The 21,372-nt window shown below is 56.4% G+C and overlaps 2 protein-coding genes across 12 annotated transcripts in view; both read right to left on the minus strand.

Moving 5' to 3' along the window:
* Positions 1 to 274: 274 nt before the first annotated feature.
* SLC35C2 (solute carrier family 35 member C2) lies at positions 275 to 10,325 on the minus strand. Of its 4 annotated transcripts, none has more exons than XM_025000563.2 (10): positions 10,288 to 10,325; positions 7,586 to 7,938; positions 7,119 to 7,269; positions 6,276 to 6,339; positions 5,699 to 5,771; positions 4,991 to 5,159; positions 4,813 to 4,896; positions 2,414 to 2,589; positions 1,155 to 1,284; positions 275 to 827 (listed from the first exon to the last, which is right to left on the minus strand). In XM_025000563.2, the coding sequence occupies exons 2-10, from the start codon at positions 7,703 to 7,705 to the stop codon at positions 697 to 699; spliced, it is 1,098 nt and encodes a 365-aa protein (XP_024856331.1). In that variant the 5' UTR covers positions 7,706 to 7,938; positions 10,288 to 10,325; the 3' UTR covers positions 275 to 696.
* A 2,838-nt stretch (positions 10,326 to 13,163) lies between these two features.
* ELMO2 (engulfment and cell motility 2) overlaps positions 13,164 to 21,372 on the minus strand; it is a 38,293-nt gene continuing 30,084 nt past the window's right edge. For all 8 annotated transcript variants that reach the window (XM_025000453.2, XM_005214627.5, XM_025000451.2 and 5 more), the window contains 9 exon segments: positions 21,107 to 21,211; positions 20,915 to 21,023; positions 20,451 to 20,587; positions 19,197 to 19,360; positions 18,985 to 19,097; positions 18,695 to 18,802; positions 17,839 to 17,921; positions 15,778 to 15,855; positions 13,164 to 14,658 (listed from right to left, as the gene is read on the minus strand). In XM_025000453.2, coding sequence (XP_024856221.1) covers positions 14,458 to 14,658; positions 15,778 to 15,855; positions 17,839 to 17,921; positions 18,695 to 18,802; positions 18,985 to 19,097; positions 19,197 to 19,360; positions 20,451 to 20,587; positions 20,915 to 21,023; positions 21,107 to 21,211 — 1,098 coding nt within the window. In that variant the 3' untranslated portion in view covers positions 13,164 to 14,457.

Raw genomic sequence — 21,372 nt, forward strand, 5'->3', positions numbered from 1 at the left:
GAGGTTAGGTAATTTGCTTAAGGTCACACAGTGAATGACGGGAGTCAATATTCAAATCAGGCTGTGAAAACACTGGAGTCCCCAGAATATGAAACTCAGTACCTGTTCTTGCCGCCTGCAGGTGTGGCGGGGCCCCAGGAGAGGGCCCTGGGGCTCCGACGGGAGACGAGAGACACAGGCGGCCGGGAGAAGAGACACAGGCGAGTCCACTGAAGGAGGCGGAAGGGGAGGGGCTGGGCCCCCGCCCCCACACCTCCAGGCAGCACAAGGTGGCCAGTGGGCCGGAAATCCTTTATTTCCAAGCTATAAATAGGTCTGCTTTCGGAGAAAGGACAGTCTCCAGGTGACAGGGGCCCCAGCGTCCCCACCTCCCGTCCCTAACTGCACTGCAGTCCAAGCCCAGCCCCCCGGAAACCTGTCTTCTCTCTAAAATCACCATCCTGGCTCTCAGAGCCAGGCGAGCGGCTGCAACAGCCCGCTCCCTGCTCCTGCTGCGACACCAGTGCGCTGGGCCCCTGCTCCGGCCAGGCCAGAGGCTGGCCTGGCGCCCACCCAGCACACCAGCTCTCTGCCCTGGCCCCAGCACCGGTCGCATGCCCTTCCGAGGCCTGGCCCGGGAGATGCTGGGCCCACTGCTGCCCGGCGGCCGGGAGGAACCACCCGGGTCCCCAAGCCGCTGACTGGTCCCCCGGCTGCTCACTGCTGCCCCTGGGCCACAAAGTATTCCTCCTCCTCGTTGTCCTCATCCTCTGGCTGGCTGCTCCGGAGCAGCAGCTCCAGGTCGGGGTTGGAGCCCAGCCCCTTCAGGGGCTTAGGGGCGCCATCACCTGGGGACAGAGACAGCAGCATCACACATCCAGCAAGGATCTGCCTGCCCCAGCCTGACAGGAGAGCGTGCCGAGGGACCCAGGCCCCCGCCCACTCCCTGGAGATGACCCCCACAACTTCTTGGAGGAGTGGAGGTGGTCGAATCACCAGGCGAACTCCCTTAATTAGAGGAACAGCCAGGGCAGGGGCAGCTGAACTGAGCAGACTGGACTGCAAATGGCCTGGGGGGTTGAGAGCCACCTGCCTCCTGGCAGGGATGGGCAGAGGGGAGATCCAGGGGGAGAGCGTCACCAGGAGACAGGCTTCCGAAAGGGGGCTCTGGGTACCTCTGGCATGCAGGGCTTTGAGGGCGATGTGCAGAGATATTCCTGAGAGGCAGAGGGCAAAGCCCAGCCAGTTCAGGAGGCTGATCTGGTCACCCAGAAGATGCGCGGCCAACAGCAAAGTGCAGACTTCCTGCGGGAAGAGAGGCAGGGAGGGGGCGTGCTCAGGGCCAAGGCGGGGGACGCTCCTTGCAAAGGAAGGTGGGGCTTGGGGCCGCCGTCAGCCGTCACACCGCAGGGGAGAGGCAGACCTGCCCAAACTCCCTGCAATGCAAAGGGGTAGGCCTCTCTGAGTTTGGGGACCAGCGTGAGGCCTCCCCTGCTCTGTGTTACTGTGGACAGAGGGGAGGTGCTTTTCACAGAATTCTGTCCGGACTGGAAGAGACAGACCGAATCCAGGCTGGGGACACAGGGTAGCAAGTCCGCAGCCACGTCCACAGGCAGGAAGGACAGCTGCCCTTCCAGAAGCACCTGTGCACGGAGCGCCTCTGCTGCCGTGGGTGGGGGTGGGTGCAGTCACACTGGGCTCTACGGGACACACTGGTCACAGGGCTGTTCGTAAGCACGGGCTGCAAAGGGGACTGATCAGATGACATTTTGAGAAACACGGCTCACGTGTCATCACTGGGTGGGCGAGACCCTCAGGGAGCCCTGTTCGGCTGGTTTCAGGGAACACTGCTCCAGGATCAGGATCTGCCTGTCCACAGCCCAGAGCAGGAAGCAGTGAGTGATGATGGGGGGAAGAAGGGGAGAAGTGATGCAAGGAGACGGCTAGGGGCTCCTAGACAGCGGTAAAGGCAGGATCAGCAGCCGCAGGGCCCTCGTGATAGAACCACCCCTCACTGTGCTCCTGGCAGACACTGTCAATCAATCACTGCCAAGCACAGGACCCTATGCTGATGAGTCTGACTGGGGACTTCTCAATCCTGACTCCAGGCCACTGCCTAATGACTAGAGTTGGCTTTCTTGGTAAGATGTAAACACGTCCCAGGCCTAGTGGAGTCAGCTCGGCCACCTGCTAGCTGTATATCCCTGGGTAAGGGCAGCTCTTCATGTCTGTTTCCCCATCTGTGAAGCAGGGCTGCCCCCCCCCCCGCCACCCCCCCACCCCCACTCTGGGCCGTGATGATGATGGACTGACTGCCAGATGAGACAGGCACTTCCGTTTCTTCCCTGCAGGGCTCTGGGAAGCAGGAGTTGGGACACCCACCGGAGAGGGGCTCCCCTCTAAGACAGGACTGGGGTCGCCTCCAAGACTGTACCTTAAAAATGCCAGCAATGGAGAGAGTGAGGCTGGAGGTCCTGGAGACCAGGAGGAACTCAGAGAAGCCCAAACCAAAGGCGAGAATCCCGCCAAGGAAGAGGCTCCCGAGCACCCGCAGGAGCAGCCCTGTGTCCTGGAAACGGAAGATTTTCTCAGATGTGGACAAATGGAGACCTGGAAGCAATGGGGGGAGAGAGCGGGGGGGCCACGTCCTGGGTGTGCCTGCCTGGGCGGCCTCACCCCACCACAGCTGTGGTGTGATTTGCCACAGCTGCACCCCACCCTCCCTGCAACCGCCACCTGTCTGAGGCCCAGAGTCCCGGGACGGGAGGTGTCAGAGAATCTCAGGCAGATGGCCGGGGACTTGGGGAAACCAGAAAGCAGGGCCGGCTGCCAGGGAGCCCAGGGGCGATACAAGCCAAGGATCCTAACAGGGCCTGATGGAGGCTTCTGAGCCTCTGGACTAGAGCGGGGGACTGGCACACAGGGGGCATCAGGTGGAAGTGCCTTGCTCCTTCACACCCTGTGTACCACCCGTCTTTGGGGAGGAGGCGGCGGGGTGGGCTGTGACTTCCTGTGGCCTTGGCAGCTGTGAGACCCCATGGCCCAAAGAAGATGGGGCACCTGCTACATGAGGACTGTCAGTGCCCTGGGCCGCTGGAGGAGGCCCTTCACTCCAGGTGGGCCCAGGGACAAAACTCCATCCACACACACCTCATCTAACTACAGAGCTGTGGGGTGCAGCCAAGACATGCGCCCTTCCTGGACCACCGTTTCCCCACTGACAAAACAAAAGGGACCAGGCTGGACAGTATAGTTTGATGAACAGTTCTCAAAAAGTAAACACACACACGTTCAAAGACACGACAAAACCATGGCCCCTTGTTCCAGAGACAGCCACACAGGCCTCCACACACCAAGTTGTGCCCAGACTTTCAGAGGACTCTTGGCTCTCCAGCACTGCCCATCTGAGAGAACAGGAAAGGATCCTGGGGGTAGAAGTTGGTGGGAAGGTAAGCCCTAGATCAGCAAATGGACACTCGTGGGAGCGGGAGGCTGGCCGAGCCCTGTGAGGCTTTTGGAGGGAAGCACCGAGGAGAAGCAGAATGCGGAGCCCCCTGGGCACACAGCCTTCTGACGCAGGACATCTCGTCTGGTGCTGGGCTCGGCAGCACTGCAAAGGCGTCGGCAAATTGAAGGGAATTCGGGGAAGAGCAACATAAGTAATGAAGGCGCTTCGGGGATTAATTTACCAGAAAAGATTAAAGAAGCTAAATCCATGCAGCTTTGCTAAGTGATGACTACCAGGGGCTCTCGGGTGAGGGTTTGCTGAGATGGGGAAATGGTGTAAACGTCCAGGAAGGGAGGGAGAGTGTGGGGCTTGGTGAGGGGCATAAGGAGGGGATGGAGAGAGATTTTAAAACAGGGGAAAAAAAAATGAGGCTGCAGAACACAAGTTTCCTGGACAACGGAGCTGCAGAATAATCTTCTCCGAGAGGTTTGAGACGCTTCACTGCTTGAAACTTAAATGGATGTGGGACAGAATTCTCTGTAATGACCCTGAGGACAGAAGGGACTCTGGAAGGAAGGATTAACAGACGGGACGAAGACCAATTCCAAAACGTCAGGGAGGGGAACATGGTGGCCCCCCCGACCCGGGCTAGACACATCCTTCTAACTCTTCCATGGGAGGGGAGGAGGGAAGGGGGGAAGGAACTGCCCACCCGCCCCTTCCTCACTCCTTCGCTGCCTGACTGAGAAACAGCCAAGGCCAATCCCACACACCTCTCCACGTCTGAACCTCCTGTTCCCACTTTCTGAGGCGCCCGCCCCCATCAGGGGGTCAAAATCCCATTCATTCTCCAAAAATGCACTGTTTGGGAAGCCTCAGCTTGCCTTTCTGGCCACCAACCTGGAGTCATTCATGACTCTACTCCAAGTAAGAGGGGGCATCGCGGTTAAGAGAGGGACTCCAGAGCCAGGGGCTGGCTTGTATATGACCTATGGGACCTTGAGCAAGGCTATCTTGACTTCTCTCTGCCGCAGTTTATCTGCAAGATGAGGCAGTCCTAGTACTGGCACGTGGGGTTTTGGGGGAGTATTAAAGGAGTCGATATGTTTGGAACAATCAGAACAGCCCTGGTATACCTTGAGGGCTGTGTGCATTTACCATCATTACCGCCTGGTGTGTTTTACATGGGATTTCTCAGTAGCATTTATCCTGCGAGATTCTAGCCCCTTGGTTTAAGTGTCTGTCCAGCCCCCAAACCAGGCACTGCCAGGGTCGGGACCACCATCACTAATCTCTGGAACCTCTGCAGCTACCATAGCGCTGGGCTCCGAGCAGAGATCAGAGCTCTGTGCTGAGGTCCCCCCTCGGTGGATGACCCCACATACCTTCAAACACAGCAAAGAGAGGGAAGAGCCCCAGGAACATGAGTGGCTGCAGGTGGAACATGGTGTCGATGGGATTCTGGAGTCCTGCACAAAGTGACTCGTGTGAGCCGTCCCACCCGGCCCGCCCGCCTGCACCCTGCCTGCCTCCACCTGCCCAGTGCCCCGGGCTCTCGCTCACCAAGTTCCGCCTTCTGCAGGAGCATCTGGGTGAGGGTCCAGCGAATGCCGCCGATGAAAGAGGCACCCAGCACCAAGGCGAAGCCCTCGATGTTGAACTGCGTCGACTTGTAGGTGAACATGAAGAGGCCCCCGGCGATGAGCAGGACCACCAAGACTAGCGCCGCGCGCTGAAAGCAGAGGGCGGGGGAGCAACTGCAATCAACTTGGGTTCATCACGCCTGGGAGACTGGGGGCCAGTGACCATCTTGGCTGCCCCTGGGGCAAGGCCTCCTTCTTCTTGCCCCACCCTGGGGTCCTGGCTGGTCCCTTCCACTCGATGTTACCAGGGCTGACACCTGGTTGGCATGGACCCCAGACCCTGAAACAGGGCAGTAGGGCTGTCCTACAACGGCCCTATGGCCCCACGTGGCCCCACCGCCCCCTTGGACCCAGCACATGAAGGGCCCCAGCTGCACAGCAGGGAGCCCCCAGGACCCACTGCCCCAGTCCCACGTCCTTGAACCCCATCTCCTGTGGTCACCGCTCCTGCCACACCAGTCCCTAAATCTTCTCCAGCAGCGCCCCGGGTCTGTCCCCAGGGATGGAGTGCCACTGAGCTGGGCTTGCCTCCTTGGTCACAGGCAGGGACAAGACACTGAGCAGCTCCCGCTTTCTATTCTTAGCATCGGTGGGGGCTGGCGGGACTCGAGGAAAGCTGGGGCCTCACCAGCTCCTCCAGCTTGAAGATCAGAGAGAAGATGAGGATGAAGAGGACGGCTGAGGACTTGGTCATCGTGTACCTGCAAGGGAAACGTCCCCATGATGCACTGCTGGAGCCAGCGACGCGGACTTACTGCCAGGAAAGGAGCCCACTTGGTGCCCCCAGGGGGCGGGAGGAGGCCAGGGGAGACCCCTGACCTCCCTGTGGGCCGCAGGCCCCGCGGGACACAAAAGACCAAAGAAGGGAAGCCGAGTCGTCTGGGTTGACACGCGACCTTTAATCGGAAGGAATCTCTGACTCAGAGGCCTCTGATTATCACCAGAAAATAAAAAAAAACTGAGCTTCCTGAGTCCTGTGATTTACCTGCTCTTTAGCGGAGATCAGGATTAAGGAGGGAAGAGAGAAATGGAGAAAGAGGGGGCAGCCACACATGGCTCGCTGAAGCCCAGAATCTGAGATAAGCAATAGCTGCTCCCTCTGCCCTCCATGCCCCCTTCCCTGCTGCCTGGCAGGGACCTGGCAGGAAGGTGCAGCCCCCCCGCCCCAGCCTGCTGGACAGACGGCCAAAGGGCTCAGTACTCACAGCGAGACGGTGATGTAGAGGAAGCTCCAGTTGGACAAGCCCACATCCAGCGCTGTGGCCAGTGCTGTGGAGACACAGGGCACCCGTGGGACACCCCGCCCGGGTAGGAGCCCTCCTGGAGCTTTCTTTTCCACCCAGCAACTGAAGGGTTAACTCCTGGCCCCACGCCCCTAAAGCGGAGGGGGCTGCTCCAGCATTAGGGCAACAGTCCACTGTCTAACCGCTTCCCACTTGTTGGATATTAGGAATGCCACGCCCCCACCCCCATGAGGGAGGGGTGTTCACTTGATCCTGAGGACCCCCCACCGGAAACTCTGCAGACTGGCTCCCTCCCTCGGGATGAAACACACCGTCCCCCACCCCCAGGACTTGGTCCTCCAGGATCTGAGCCAGCTGCCTTCTCAGTTCTGTTTCCTCTCCTGACAGCTGAGTCCTCAGCTTCCGGAGACACTTTCAGTTCCCTGGCAGACCTGCCCACGCACCAAGCCTCTCCCGAGGGCATGGGGGCCTCCCCTCCGAGGGGACCCGCGCCCCCCCAGGTCTCAGCCCACAGTCCCCGCTCCCGGAAGCCCTCCCGCGCGGCCGCCAGCTGGTCCCTCCCCTGGGCTCCCGCACCCCGTCTCAGGGCCGGCTGTGATGCACCCTCTGACCAGCGTCTCCAGGCCGTGATGCACGTGTTCAAGGGTGTAGGCCAAGCCACCACACCCCCCCATCCCTGCCCACCCCCCATGAGGCAGTGGGGGTAGGGAGGACACAGAGAGGAATGACCCTGGATGGGCTCAGCTTCATGCCTTCCTTTCCCTCTGAGCTGCCCCCCACTCCGGCCCGCAGGCAGGCACGTACCGGTGGGAGCCACTCTCCTGAGGTAGTCCGGCCAGCTCAGCACCACGCGGGCCCTGTGGCTGGAGCACTGAGCCAGGGCCCTGGACAGGGCGGAGAACAGGAAGATCACGGCCAAGTGCAGCATTGTCATGAAGAGGGGGAAGTGGAAGCTCTGGGGAGCCCAAGCACACAGTGGAGCGCCTCCATGACCGCCTACCCCTGGCCCCCAGCGCCCCCACTCCTGCTGGCCTGGCTGCGGGTTCAGGGGCCTCTGCAGTGTTTGAGGGGCCCTCTGACCCCCCGCGTTTGCTCTGGCTCACTCCCCAGTCTCCCCCTTTCCTGATGCCCCTCCATCCCGGTATTTCTGGGGACTCCCCAGCGAGGCCCTGTCCCCCCACTGGTGTGGACTGGCTCCCAGGCTGGCTGGCTGAAGCCCTGGCTGAAGCCAGGCTGCTAAATATTAGGGGGCGCCGCAGCCCCCCGTGTACCTTGGTCAGCCACTTGTTGTAGAAGGTGATGCCGATGGAGAAGCAGTAGTACAGCAGCACGAGCCCCAGGGTCAGCACCGCCCTCCACACGAAGGCCACGTCGGGGGCACACCTCCCCATCCGCAGACGCTGGCCGGCAGGGGCAGCAACCACCTCTCGGGAAGACGCCCCTCAGGAAGGGCCGGTCGGGCTGGGCCTGCGACTTTCAGCAAGCACGCCTCCTGGCTGCCGCTTCCATGATCTGGAATCGTCCAGGGAGCCCCAGGTGCCGTCCTCACCTTCGGGGCTGGTGGACCGAGCTGACCCTCTCCATGATCACGGTGGACGCGGCTCGCTGGACCCCAGAGCTGAGACTAGAAAGAGGAAAAGGGCCACGCCGGTTGGCTGGGGCAGGGAGCGGGTGACCCAACACGGCCACCCCGGCCCTGGCCTGCAGGGAGCAGGGGCTGCCCAGGCCACGGGACTCCCCACAACCTGTCACCTCCACTCTCCTGTCACCTCGAGCTCTTCTCCGTGAATTCGCACCAAAGTGACCTTTTAAAAATGCAAATGTGATCATGTCAGAGCAGCTGCAGCCCTTCAGCAGCTGCCAGGGCTCTTACAGCAAGACCAAGACCCTCCCCTGGCTAAGGAGGCCTGCCCGTCTCACCCAGGGCCTGCTTTTCCCTAGGCACATCAGGCTCTTCCCTGCTGCCACAGGGAGCCGAATGCTCTGCATGCCCTGCATTCCCTCCTCTGCGGTTCTACTGATCATCAGCTCGGATGGCTCTTCCTGGGGGAGCGCTGCCCCCACAGGCCCCGAGACATGGCTGCTCCCCCACTCCTCCGTCATCACACGTGTGCCAGGCCTGAGAGCCGGCTGTGTGCCCCATCATTGGGCGGTGAGCCTCAGGCACACAGGAGGCGTGGTGTTCATGACAGCTTATAGCTGCCTGGCACTCTGTGTTCCCTATGTGGTTCGATGAGAGAGGGCACGTAATTTTCAGGGGACAATCTGGTCTTCGAGGCATTGAAAATGAACCAGAAAACTAATGCCTCCTGTGCCTTAGCCTCTAACAACTACTTCCAAAGAGGCGATGCCTGCCTTCAAGTCTCAGCCAAAGAAAACCAATGAAACCAAGCCCTGCCGCCTTATCAATCCAGCCAAGTCTAATGAGCGTCCAGAGCTGGCAGGTTGGGGAGGGGGAAGACCAGGTGGACCCGGGTCAAGTGTGACCCACCTGCAGCCCCATCTGTGTGTCTCTCCTTCCCCACGCTCCTCTCTGCTGAAATGCCACCTCCTTCTGGAAGCCTTCCGATCTGACATATCTTACCTCCCCCACCCCCAGTCCTTTCCAAAAGGAAAGCACTCAGTTCTGTACTCTGGAGCCTGGCTTACTGTGTCCCCTGCCCCTTGTGGGAACTGGTGCAAGGCCCGAAGGACATCAGAGGCTGTGGTTCTCTTCGGGAAATTCTGGAAACCTGTGCTCCCCGCGTCAGACTCCTTCACGTGGCCAGAGTGGAGCATGTGGGCACCAAACCCACCTCTGACAGAACTCCAGGCCCACGCTCCTTCCTCTGTACCAAGGCTGCCCAACTGTGGCGTTAGTGCTATTTGGGGCTAGATAATCCTTGGCTGGGAGAAACCCTGTCTGTGCACGGGAGGATGTTTAGCTGCATCCCTGGTCGTTATGCACAAGAGGCCTGGAGCATCCCTTTCCCGCAAGTTGGGACGACCAATAATGTCTCCAGATGTTGCCAACTGTTAACGTGGGGCGGGGGCGGGGGGGCTGCTGGTACTAGGCGAGCTATCTCTTGGCACTCCCTCTCCATGGTTTGCCCTGGGCTCCCACATGAGGACGGTCAGCACCCTGCTGGGAATTGTCTTCTTACATCTTCTGGCTTCTGGAGTGGTTCCGGCTCCAACACTGCCATGTACGCGCTCCCTCCACTATTCAAATCCTGCCCTTCTTTCAAGGAGCCAGCCCAGGCCCGCCACCTTCGGGAAGTCCCCGTGAGGATCCCAGCCCACAGGGAGCACCTTTTCGAAAGTTAACGAGGCCCCTCACTGGTGTTCCTGCTTCCAATTCCTCCTACAGCCTGGAGGCAGCCATCCAGCCGCAGAGGTGGCCTGAGCACAGAAAGCAGACCAGGCCCTCATAGGGTTAATCCCAACTCCTCAGCAGACCCGAGGGGAAGGCCTCCCAGCCTCCGGCCTCTGCCAGCTTCTGCAACCTCATCTTCTCCTCCCCACCCCGCACCCGCCACGCTGGCCCCTGGCCATTTGTCCAACACATCAGGTCCGTGTCCTTCTTTGTATTCGCGGCCGCGGATCTTTGCTTGGCTGAACATCTCGGGGCCTGGGGCGGGGTAGGGGTGTGGGGAGCGGGGCCTCTAATCCTGGTGGCACCTCCCACTACCTGACGTTTCCTTGTTTGTCCACGTGTTTACCACCCACCCATGACTCCCACCCCACGGCGGGATGCGGCCTCTCCAAGTGCTGGGCCGGGTCAGCGCGATGCCCGCCTGGGTCCCGGCGCGGGGAAAGAGCGCGGAGGCCCAGGCCCCTCCACGATCGCGATACCGAGGCCCGGGAAGAGCAGGACCCCGATGGGCCCCGCGGCAGCGGCGCGCGGCGCCGAGCCTGGACCCCGCTTGCAGCCCCGCCCGGGTCCCCCTCCAACCCCGGGAGCGCGCGGAAGGCCCGCCGCGCGCCCACTCACCTCGCCCTGACGGCGCTGCAGGCCCGGATCCTCCTGCCGGAAATGCGAGGCCCACCGCCGCCGCTAGGGGGCGCTTCTGCCGGAAGCCGCTGGGGGTGGGGCCGGGGCTAGGGGCGGAGCGTGTCGGGGGCGGGGTCGTGTTGGGCGGGGCTGGGCGGTATCGGGGGCCGGTCCTCTCGTGCGGTCTGCGAAATCGCGTGCTGTGCGCCTTGGCTCCCCAGGGACCCGGCCTGAGCATTCCCCTTGGTTGTGTCTCCTGTGATCAACCGAGGTCCTGGTCAACCAAGGTGCGTGCGGAGAAGGCAATGGCACCCCACTCCAGTACTTTTGCCTAGAAAATCCCATGGGCGGAGGAGCCTGGTAGGCTGCAGTCCATGGGGTCGCTAGAGTCGGACACGACTGAGCGACTTCACTTTGACTTTTCACTTTCATGCACTGGAGAAGGAAATGGCAACCCACTCCAGTGTTCTTGCCTGGAGAATCCCAGGGACGGGGGAGGCTGGTGGGCTGCTGTCTATGGGGTCGCACAGAGTCGGACACGACTGAAGCGACTTAGCAGCAGCTGCAACCCAGTGCTGGGCAACCATGGAAACACTTGGATCTCTCCTGGGCTTTTTCCTATGGGAAAAAGCTAGCTAGGGAGTGATGTCGGAGGCATCAGGTTTCAGGACTTAGAAGATCCGTTCAGTTCAGTTCAGTTCAGTCACTCAGTCGTGTCCGACTCTTTGCAACCCCATGAATTGCAGCATGCCAGGCCTCCCTGTCCATCACCAACTCCTGGAGTTCACTCAGACTCACGTCCATCGAGTCAGTGATGCCATCCAGCCATCTCATCCTCTGTCGTCTCCTTTTCCTCCTGCCCCCAATCCCTCCCAGCCTCAGAGTCTTTTCCAATGAGTCAACTCTTCACATGAGGTGGCCAAAGTACTGGAGTTTCAGCTTTAGCATCACTCCTTCCAAAGAAATCCCAGGGCTGATCTACTTCAGAATGGACTGGTTGGATCTCCTTGCAGTCCAAGGGACTCTCAAGAGTCCTCTCCAACACCACAGTTCAAAAGCATCAATTCTTCGGTGCTCAGCCTTCTTCACAGTCCAACTCTCATATCCATACATGACCACTGGAAAAACCATAGCCTTGACTAGACGGACCTTGGTTGGCAAAGTAATGTCTCTGCTTTTGAATATGCTATCTAGGTTGGTCATAACTTCCCTTCCAAGGAGTAAATGTCTTTTAATTTCATGGCTGCAATCACCATCTACAGTGATTTTGGAGCCCCCCAAAATAAAGTCTGACACTGTTTCCACTGTTTCCCCATCTATTTCCCATGAAGTGATGGCACCAGATGCCATGATCTTCGTTTTCTGAATGTTGAGCTTTAAGCCAACTTTTTCACTCCCCTCTTTCACTTTAATTAAGAGGCTTTTTAGTTCCTCTTCAGTTTCTGCCATAAGGGTAGTGTCATCTGCATATCTGAGGTTATTGATATTTCTCCCGGCAACCTTGATTCCAGCTTGTGCTTCTTCCAGCTCAGCGTTTCTCATGATGTATTCTGCATGTTTTAAATAAGCAAGGTGACAATATACAGCCTTGACGTACTCCTTTTCCTATTTGGAACCAGTCTGTTGTTCCATGTCCAGTTCTAACTGTTGCTTCCTGATCTGCATATAGGTTTCTCAAGAAGCAGGTCAGGTGGTCCATCTTGGGAGGGAACAAATAGTAAACATTGGTGAGACATTTTGAGTGCCTGAAAATTTTATGAGCATGGTCTCAACTTCAGGAAGTTGAGTAAGTGAGAACATCCCAGGCAGGAGAAACAGGCGAGGAGAAGGCTGGAATCTGGCTTGGGACCCACTTGTTTACAAGAAGTTGACAAAAACTATGCGTTAGAAAAGTAGGCAAAAGGCAGGTTGCAGTAGGCCCCAAAACGCCAACTGAGGAGTTGAAATCTTATCCACTTTTCAGGATTCAGGAAAAGCGTTAAGACCATGCCGAGAGAGGACCATTTGGAGACCAGAACCAGCTAGGGTGCGTAGTGGGGTTGTTTGGAACTTTTTGCTCTCCCTCTCCAGCCACTCCTGGATGGCTCACAGGCTGGCTGCAAACAGGAGTCCTTATAAGTGACTCAGCTGGGCTCCTTGGCCTCTCTGAACAGAAGGCTCAAGGCCAGAGTGTAAGCAGTTCTTTATGCAAACCACTGCTGCCCTGCCCCCGCCAGCTGGCATCACCAGGCATTCGTTCATTCAGCACTTACACCAACACCTACAATAACACCAAGGCTCTTGGCTTTATTCAGTCAAGGCTGTATACACGTTCTGTGCCTTTTGAAATCACTTGTCCTCACCCACTTCTTCCGCAGAAGCAAGATGAAGTATCTGTTTCATCACGGCCCTCATTCAAGCCTCCGGGCTACCAAGGCTGAGGTTTGGAGGACAGTATGGAACCCCAGCTGGCAGGCTGGGCGCTGAGCACCGGCAACACACAGGGTGAAGAACATGTCTTCCTTGTAAGGCACAAGTACTCGAGCTGTTTCCTGGCTGTGTCCCTGGCAGGGAGAAGAGGAAGGTCATGTCCTCAGGGGTGTACAGGATGCCTTTCCTGCTGTAACTGGCAGGCCTGAGCAGAAAGCACTTTGTCCTGGCGGGAGAGTCGGTGAGCGTCCTCAGCCAACAGGCAGGTCTGTGTGTGAGTGTGTGTGCAGTCCCGCGTGTGGTGGGGCAGAGTGGCTGAAGAGGCGGCGGCTCTGGGAAGGTGGCTGAGGGCTCCAGCTGGACCTCTCCAGCGTCTCCCAGACACAATGAAATGAAGGCTTGTCAAGGTGAAAGTTCCCCGGGGCAGGGAGCAAGTACAGAGAAACAGCTGTTAATGGGAACCGGTGTGTACATGAAAGAGTATTTATTGAAAACATGGTTACTGACAGGAAGCTCCTGGCCACTCTCAGGTTACAATCTTGGCTTGCAACTGCAAGTGTTGACTTTTGGTTTGTTTTGTTTTTTTGGCCTCCCATTTTATTTTCCCTCCAACATTCCACCCTAGGATAGGTAGATCTTATATAAATATATATACATGTCTGTAGAAGTATGGCCTATAGTAAAGAAAATATACAGTACACTCTTCATTGGGCAGTCCCCACCATGCTAGGCTACCAATACTGAATGCCACGGTGCCCGTGCGTGTGGTTTACGAGTGCTGCAGCACCAGGGAAGCCTCATGGGCACAGCGGGGGCCTCCGAGGGCCCCGGCCAGCTCCCTGAAATCATGGCCAATGGCAGAGACCACAGCGCTGGCGGAGGCGGGACAGGGAAGGCAAACCTCCCGAGGTCTGGAAGGCTGAAGGAGCACAAACGGGAAGGGCAGCTGTTCAGGTTAGGTGGGAGTTTTCTCTCCAAGCAAGGACGTGATATAAATGTGGAGGGGAGAGCAGCGGACTCTAGTGACCGCACCACAGTCTGGGCCCAGGCCTCCTCTCGGCAGAGGGTGGGACTCGGCCTGCGTGTCTCTGACTTGCCAGGATGAGAGACTGTGAGCTTGCAGGGAGCCACGACCCTCTGCCCAGGGAAATGCGTGGGCAAGAGGACCTAGTGGCCTTGGAGACCAGAGGTGTCAGAGCAGCAGCAGCAGCAGATCGGCCCCAGGCAAGGCCGCGTGAGCCCTCATGAAGACGGCAAAAGCAAGGGCAAGGCATCTACTGAGCAAAGGCCGAGGCTTCCACTTAGATCTGAGACACAGGCCCGGGTCACTTGAGGCTCTCAACATGCCCAGCACATCTGTCCTCTGCAGGCAGCCTTTCCTGGGCCAGCTCTTGCCCCCTTGGGGGATCCAGGTGACCGGTGAGCAGGCTCAGGGAGAAAAGGTGAGTGGCTGTGGTTGACTGCGGCTCCAGGAGCAGTTTCTTGGCCTGGAAGGCAAGGGTGTCTGCTTTCGTCCCTCATGGCCCGTCCTCAGGCTCCATGGTGATGGCGAGGGCAGAACACCCTGCCTTCACGCCTCGAAGTGGATGGGGACCAAAAGGAAGCTCGGGGTGGTCCGAGGTGAGTCTGAGGTGTGACTGGCACTGACTGGCCCCCATGGTCACTACGGATTCTGTACAAGCAAAGACAAGGCACCAGACTGTGAGCGTTCCTCCTGGGCCCCAAGTCCCTTGCGGGGTACCGTCCGCTCCGGCTCTGGGCTCAGCCGTAGTGGTAGACGAAGTCGTAGCTGCTGGGCTCCTTGGGCACTGGTGGCGGGGCCTCGGGGATCTGGATGTTCTCCAGGTCCAGCAGCCGCAGCTTCATCTCCATGCTCAGCAGGGTGTCCAGGTCACTCTTGGTCAGCTCGCTGGACATGTCCTTCCCCAGGAGGGCGCTGAGGCCGTCGATCCAGATGCAGTACTGTGGGAAGCAAGTTGCAAATGTCACCCGGGGTCCCCTGGTCAGTGGGAGGGCCTGCTGAGGTCCCTCTGCTGAGAGGGCTCACAGAGTCTCTTTGGGCCCCCTGCAGGACACGCAGCACTGATCCGAGATAACGGCAAAGGTAAGCTGGGAGGTGATCAGTCATTTGCCCAAAAGACCTTTTGATTTTTATAAGGGATTTACGTTTAAACTCCCTAAGATAATATGAAGTGTGATTTAAAAAAAAAAAATACTATTAAGGAAAACAGCAAAACGGGATCTAAGAACAGGGACATCAACTACCTGAGATTGCCCCCAAATTTGTAATGGTGGGGAGGAAATACATATTTGGTGAAAAAGGCAGCAAAGGAATCCCGGTAAAAATCAACTTTGTTTCAGGAAAAGTCAATTTAAAAAAGTCAATAAGTGTTAAAAATAAGTACTAGAAAAGCTGAACTTGAGGGCTTCAGGATAAGAGGGAACAGAGAATTCTCAATCCATTCCTCCCTAACTCCTCTTGTTCCACCTTTTTCATACCTTTGCTCACCTGTCTCCCACCTGCAAGTTCTTCATTTCTTCCCAATAAACTCCACTGGCAGCTCAGGCCCCCTGCCTTAGGGTCTCCTCTTCCAGAAGCCCCACCTCCAGTTCCCTCCAGTGGCTCCCAGAGCTCACAAGACATGTGTGCTCTTAACCACAGTTGCTCTTTAATATCTAGCATTTTCCAGTGTTACAGATGAAACTGCAGGCCCCGTGTCAGGAGCGCCAGATCCACCTGGCTTCAAAGCCCAGGTCAGATCCATTACAACATGCGGCCCAGAAACCCAAGGAGGAGGATCCTTCAGGTTCTCTTGGGCGGGTGGCCGGCCATGCAGAAACTACAAAGAGGAGACCTCCTAGTTCCAGGCAAATAGGTTACCCCTAGGGTACCTTGTCCTTCTAAGACAACTACTGCTGCTGGAAGGACCCCCGGCATGGCAGATCTTTGGTGTCACAGTCTTCGAGACACTCTGGAGGCCCCTGCCTTTAGAAAGACGTGCCTGTTCTGCCCACTCCTCCCCTCCAGCTGTAGAGTCACAGAGAAGGCTCAGCTGTCCAAGGCAGTGCCACACCGCTCACCTCGTACTTATTAGGTGCAATGAAGTTTAAGGTCTCATCGGGGTCGTACAGGATGGAGAAAGCCAACTCCAGCACCTCCTAGAGGAGAAAGGGTTCCAATCATCTGGAGCAATGGAACGGCCTTAGCTCTACACACCGGAATCCTGGCCCGAGTCCTAGCAATTTGGCACCACTGCCAAATGTGCCGATTCAGATGTGACGGCATCAGGCCCTAGGGCTCACGCACAAGTGGGGCTGTAGATGAGGCCAGCGGTCATCAACCTTCACCTGCCCACTCCCCACCCAAGTCAGGCCTGGGACGCGATGATACTTTTAAGGTTATAGAGAACTCATCTCTCAATGCTCTGAACCTTTGAATGTCAGAGTCCATGACTGTATTATCTCAAATACATATATATATGGATAATTAAACTGAAAGTCTTAACAGTTTAAAAAAAAACCACCACAACAAAAACAAATTGTGGCCACAGATGGGACTTGAGCATCAACAACACAACTGTAATGAAAGAAATATAACAGGCTTAAATCCATGAGTTTATAATACTAAAAAACAAAACGCATGCACAAAATAGGTCACTGTTGGACGATACCAGAGACCTAACTCCTTGTTTTAAAAGTAGGTATATAAAAGGAAAGAATCAAGCATTTATCCTCCCTTCTTATATAAACCGTACCACTGGGGAACCACAGTCAATGACGGCAAGTTTCTCTTTAGAGAAGTAGTTCAGTTAATACATGGAAAGGGATGACTACACCGGAATACCACTAGTTTGCAAACCTTAATTTACTAATGAAACAAGGCACTGAGTGTCCAGAGTCTGCTAACATCAGAGAGACAAGCAGACATTATGTGCCTGATAGAATATAATACCATCTAGGAAGGAGTCTGGCCACAATAAGAAAGGTCAGGCCTGGGCTGGATCAAGCCTCAAGGTCTCACTACCAATTACAGATCTGGGACAGAGGAGTGGACTCAACTACACCATGGGGAGACAATCAGCAGATTTTAGACTCTGGAAAACTACCAAACAAGCAACCTGGTTTCCTCAACTAATGAACTGCAAAGAGAGGGGGAGAAAAAGATGGAGGGGGAACTTATGAATTAAGAAATTAAAAGAGGGAATTATCTGGCAGGCAGTCCAGTGGTCAGGACTCTTGTGTTTTCCCTGCTGAGGGCTTGGGTTCAATCCCTGGTCAGGGAACTAAGATCCCACAAATAATAAACAAAATTCTTTAAATTAAAAACATTTTTTTAAAGAATTAAAAAAAAAAAAACTTAGAAGACTAATCACAATGTGTGTCTCTGTCTCTTGCACACTCAGTCGTGTCTTACTCTCTGCGACCCCATGGATGGTAGCCCACCAGGTTCCTCTGTCCATGGAATTTTCCAGGCAAGAATATTGGCCTTTGTTGCCATTTACTCCTCCAGGGGATCTTCCCGATCCAGGGATCAAACCCGCATCTTCTCCATCTCCTGCATCGCAGGAACATTCTTTACTGCTGAGCCACCAGGGAAGCCCCATCACAGTGTGTAGACCCTATTTGGATCCTGATTTGGCAAACAAACTGGGTGTGAGTGTGTGTGTATGTGCGTGCAAATGCTTATAAACATTTATATATTTTTATGTAGAGAAACTGGGATGTTTTTAAGACAGTGGAAAAATCAACTATCAGTGGAATATTTGATTCTAAATAACAACTTTTTATTTCCTTTTAGATGTGAAAACGGTATTATAATTATGTTAAATAGAGTCCTTATAATTCAGAGATACAATCTAAATGTTTACAGGTAAGATGAAATAACACTTGAGATTTTCTTCAAAGTAGTAAGTGAAGAGGGACAAGTGGATGTGGACACTGCCATGGTGGATGAGGCTGGGCAAGGCCTATATGAGGGTTCTATCTACTTTGGTGTCTGTTCAGATTGTTCTTAATGAAACATTCAGGGTCAGTTTAAAGAGACAGAGAATGGGAGGCCATGCATCCAGAAAGCAGCCACCACTGACTACGCCCAGGATCACTGGAACAGCAGCTCGGACTCAGGGCCGCCTCTCCACTCACCTTGTTCTGTTTTAGAGCACTTTTCTCTTTCATGTGGGGACAATCCTTCCCAGTGACAATGGCCTTAATGTCTGCAACAGGAACTGAAAAATGAAGAGAATTAGTTTCCGGAAGCTTTATGCTGTAGGTTGGTCCCTGCATCCAACCTGGTGCTGAAAGGGACGCCCTAGCCCCCCACCCCATGGGGCTGTACGAGCTCAGGGAGGGTGGCCTACGTCATTCCCTCCTCTGTGGCCACTTGGCCAGGACCCTGGCCTGCTGGACTGTGTCAAACCTAACTTGGGTCAGTGCAGGACCTCTGCATGGTCTCCCTAAGGAATGGGGCCTCAGACACCTCGCTTCCACTTCACGGTAGTAAGATGACAACGTTGGCCATAGCAACCAGCAGCTAATAATGACTCTTCCTCCCTGCCAGCCACTGTTCTAAGTGCTTTACAGATAGGACTCATTCAATCCTCTGAAGGGGGCAATGTGTCTATTATTCCCATTTTATAGATGAATCTTTAAAGCAGAGAGGAGAAGTAATTTGTAATTAATTAGAATTAACATCAAAGCCAGGATCTGAATCCGGGCAGTCAGGCTTCAGAGCTTCTGCTCTTAACCACTGCTTTTCAACGCAGTATTGCATCATCTTTTCCAATCTGCAAAACCCATTCCTATCTGTGATCTTACTGAATCTCCAAACAGTTCCTTGACGTCGGCCAGGTAGAGACGACCACTGATCACCAGGGAAACAGGTTCAGATGAAATAACTGACCTGAGGCCAGATAATCGGTTTGGAGCAGCCAGGACCAGAACTCAGATCTGCTGACAGGGAGTCCGGCTACACGACAGCCCAACAGGGACCTGAACTTACTCTTCTCCTGCAGGGATTCGAACGTCACCTCCCCTTGAGGGTTGTCATCCAAGTCCCCGTAGTGCAGGACTTTGTGGTTCAGGGCCAAGCGGCAGTACCAGAAACGCTCTGGAACACACGGGAAGCCAGGCAGGTGAACGAGGACAGTTCTAGGAAAGGCCCGGGCACACACGGGGCCAAGAGAGGACTCGCTCCCTGCCCGCTCCCCCCAGGGATGCTGCAGCCCCGCGTGCAGCAGGAGGGACAGACAGCCTGGAGACCACAGACTGGGGACCGCGCCCTCAGGTCACCTTGCCTCCGGCGGTTCCCAATCTTCCGGAAGCTGCTCCCCTCACAGAGCCGGTTCAGCCGCTGCTGCTTGATCAGCTCCAGGATCTCGGGCTGGATCTTCTCCCTCAGCTCCCTGGGGTGGATAAGCACAGGAGTAAGGGGAGGTCACGGGGATGGTAGGGGGAGGGCTTCGGAAGGGAGGCGGCGCTGGCCCTCCTGTTTGGGCACTTACACGATCGGTGGGGACTGGAAGTCATCCTGACTCATTCTCTCCGACTGGCGCAGCCGCAGGATCTCGGAATAGCTCAGGCTCCGCAGTTTGCTCTTGAACTGGTCCAGAGAGTTGGGTTTGGAGGGCAAAGCTCGAGTGATCTGCTCTCGGACCACCTGCATGACCTGAGAGAGGAGGAGGCGCGGCCTCAGCGCTGCCCCGTGAAACGGACACCGGGCTCTGCCCTCTGGGTCCTGGGCAGAGCAGGCACCATGGGCATCCGCTGGGCCCAGAGCACTGGCTCTCGAGGCACACTGGCTTAGACGGTTACGGAGGACTGCGATGCTGACAAACACTTCATTTCTCGTACCTCTCAACAGGTCAACGGTGGGGGAGAAAGAGAGGAGATGGCTGGGCCAGACAGGGGTTCAGGGCTTGACTCTGCACCTTAATCTGTTCCTCGAGCAACTCACTCAGCACCCTCAGGCCCTACCTACTCGTCTTTAAAGCGAGAGAATGGAAGACACATCTTTGATGGAGGCTGCCACGAGGAATGGGAGACCCCCAGTCTCTGGATGCACCGTGCCCGGCCCACTGGTGTGTGCAAAATACGTTAGTTCCCCCAGAACGACGGCTAAAGTGAAAAGCAGGACACCACCTGCACATCCCATCAGCTCCCCACCAATGAAGGAAAAACACATGAAAAAAAAATACTAGAGGGAAACATAAACAGGGTCGTGATTGCTGGGTAGGGGAATTACAGATATTCCCCTTCTTTGTATTTTACAAAGTTTTTACAATGAGATGAGCAGCTTCAATAGAGCCAGCTCCTAGATTATCAGCTTTTGAGGGCCCAGCAGTGCCGTCAGAGAGGTAGGTACTCAGAAAGCATCGAGGAGTGGCTGCTACTGCTAAGTACCCCGGCATGAATTCTTGCGGGTCCACTCGGACCTCTAACACCTGTAGTTCATGCAATTGCCTCGGTGCCTGCATGGTTTAAGTGCTCAGTAACCCACGCTGTCACTGCCACACTTTCCTCCTGTCCCCAAAGGAAGGTGGGAGGGGCTGGTACTGGTCCACCGGGCAAAACAGGGGTCCAGTGGGGAGACACCTGCTCAAGGTTCTGGGAGGGCTGACACGCTCAACGCCTCTGTCCTGTGACTCAGTGCTGCCAACCACGCTGTATTCCCGCTCAGGGGTCGCCAAGCTCGGGCCAGCTGCCCCGGGCTGCCCTGGGGTGGCCTTGCCCGGGCCTCAGAGCTCTGCGACCCTGACCTTGTTGAAGTCCTCGGCCGTCGCCCTCATCTCCTTCCAGGTCTTGTTCAGCAGCTGGATGCAAATGCCAAAGAGCTCCTCGAACGCACGGTCGTGGGTGAAGAACATCGGGTGGTAGTCGTTGCGTCCCTCGTTTGCTGTGGAAGGAGAAGCGGGCAAACGATGACGCTGGGAGGCCACGTCTGGAAACCTGGGCTCCTCTGCAGTCCGGAGGAACAGAAGCAGACTGAGGACCAGGAGGGAAGTGGGTAGGGGCGGAGCTCTGAACACGCTCAAATCATCAGCTCAAACAAGCCACGGCCACGACTCCCATAAACAAGGGTAGACAGATTACAGCCCACTCAGTGACTGAAAAAAAAAAGCCCAAGAAGGCTGTCCAGTCGCAGAGACACCTAACGTTGCACTCTTAGGTCTCACCGGCCCCGAGCACAGGGAGCGGGCGTGCAGGGGAGCCGCGTACTCACGCAGTTCCCCGACCTGCAGGATCTCGCACAGCATCTTGGTGAGCTCGATCGCACTGCGGCCAAAGGGGCACTCGTGTTTGTCTTCTCGGCTGCTGTTCTCCAGGACGATCTGCGGGCGAGGAGAGGGCGTGAGGGAGGGAGCGGGCAGGCGGGCGGAGGGGCATCCGCGGGGGCAGCTGCCCCAGCCTTTACCCGGATGTAGGTGTCCTGGTGGACTTTCGCCAAGTACAGCATGTTGTCCAAGGCCAGCATCCCAGGCGGAGTCTGGGTGAAGTCCATCGCGGGGTTGATGTGGTTCTGGGCAAAGAAAGACACCCGACTTGAGACCCGACGGCCTCCAGTGCGGGGGCTCACTTGAGGGGAAGTCCGATCGCCCCTCCACCTCGTGCTGCCTACCGGCACACCACACCTGCCCGCCGAAGCTCTGGTCATGTGCCATCTCTATGACGGCTTGGGCT

Source organism: Bos taurus, chromosome 13, assembly GCF_002263795.3.
Source record: "Bos taurus isolate L1 Dominette 01449 registration number 42190680 breed Hereford chromosome 13, ARS-UCD2.0, whole genome shotgun sequence".
NCBI lineage: Eukaryota > Metazoa > Chordata > Mammalia > Artiodactyla > Bovidae > Bos > Bos taurus.

What these genes read in the sequence shown, in the direction of transcription:
- SLC35C2 (XM_025000563.2), bottom strand. Translation starts at nt 7,705, where the DNA reads ATGGGGAGGTGTGCCCCCGACGTGGCCTTCGTGTGGAGGGCGGTGCTG. An exon ending in CAGGAGAGTGGCTCCCACCG is followed by an intron (nt 6,340 to 7,118) that starts GTACGTGCCTGC and finishes GTGTCTCCACAG; the next exon opens with CACTGGCCACAGCGCTGGAT. An exon ending in CAAAGCCCTGCATGCCAGAG is followed by an intron (nt 828 to 1,154) that starts GTACCCAGAGCC and finishes CTCTGTCCCCAG; the next exon opens with GTGATGGCGCCCCTAAGCCC.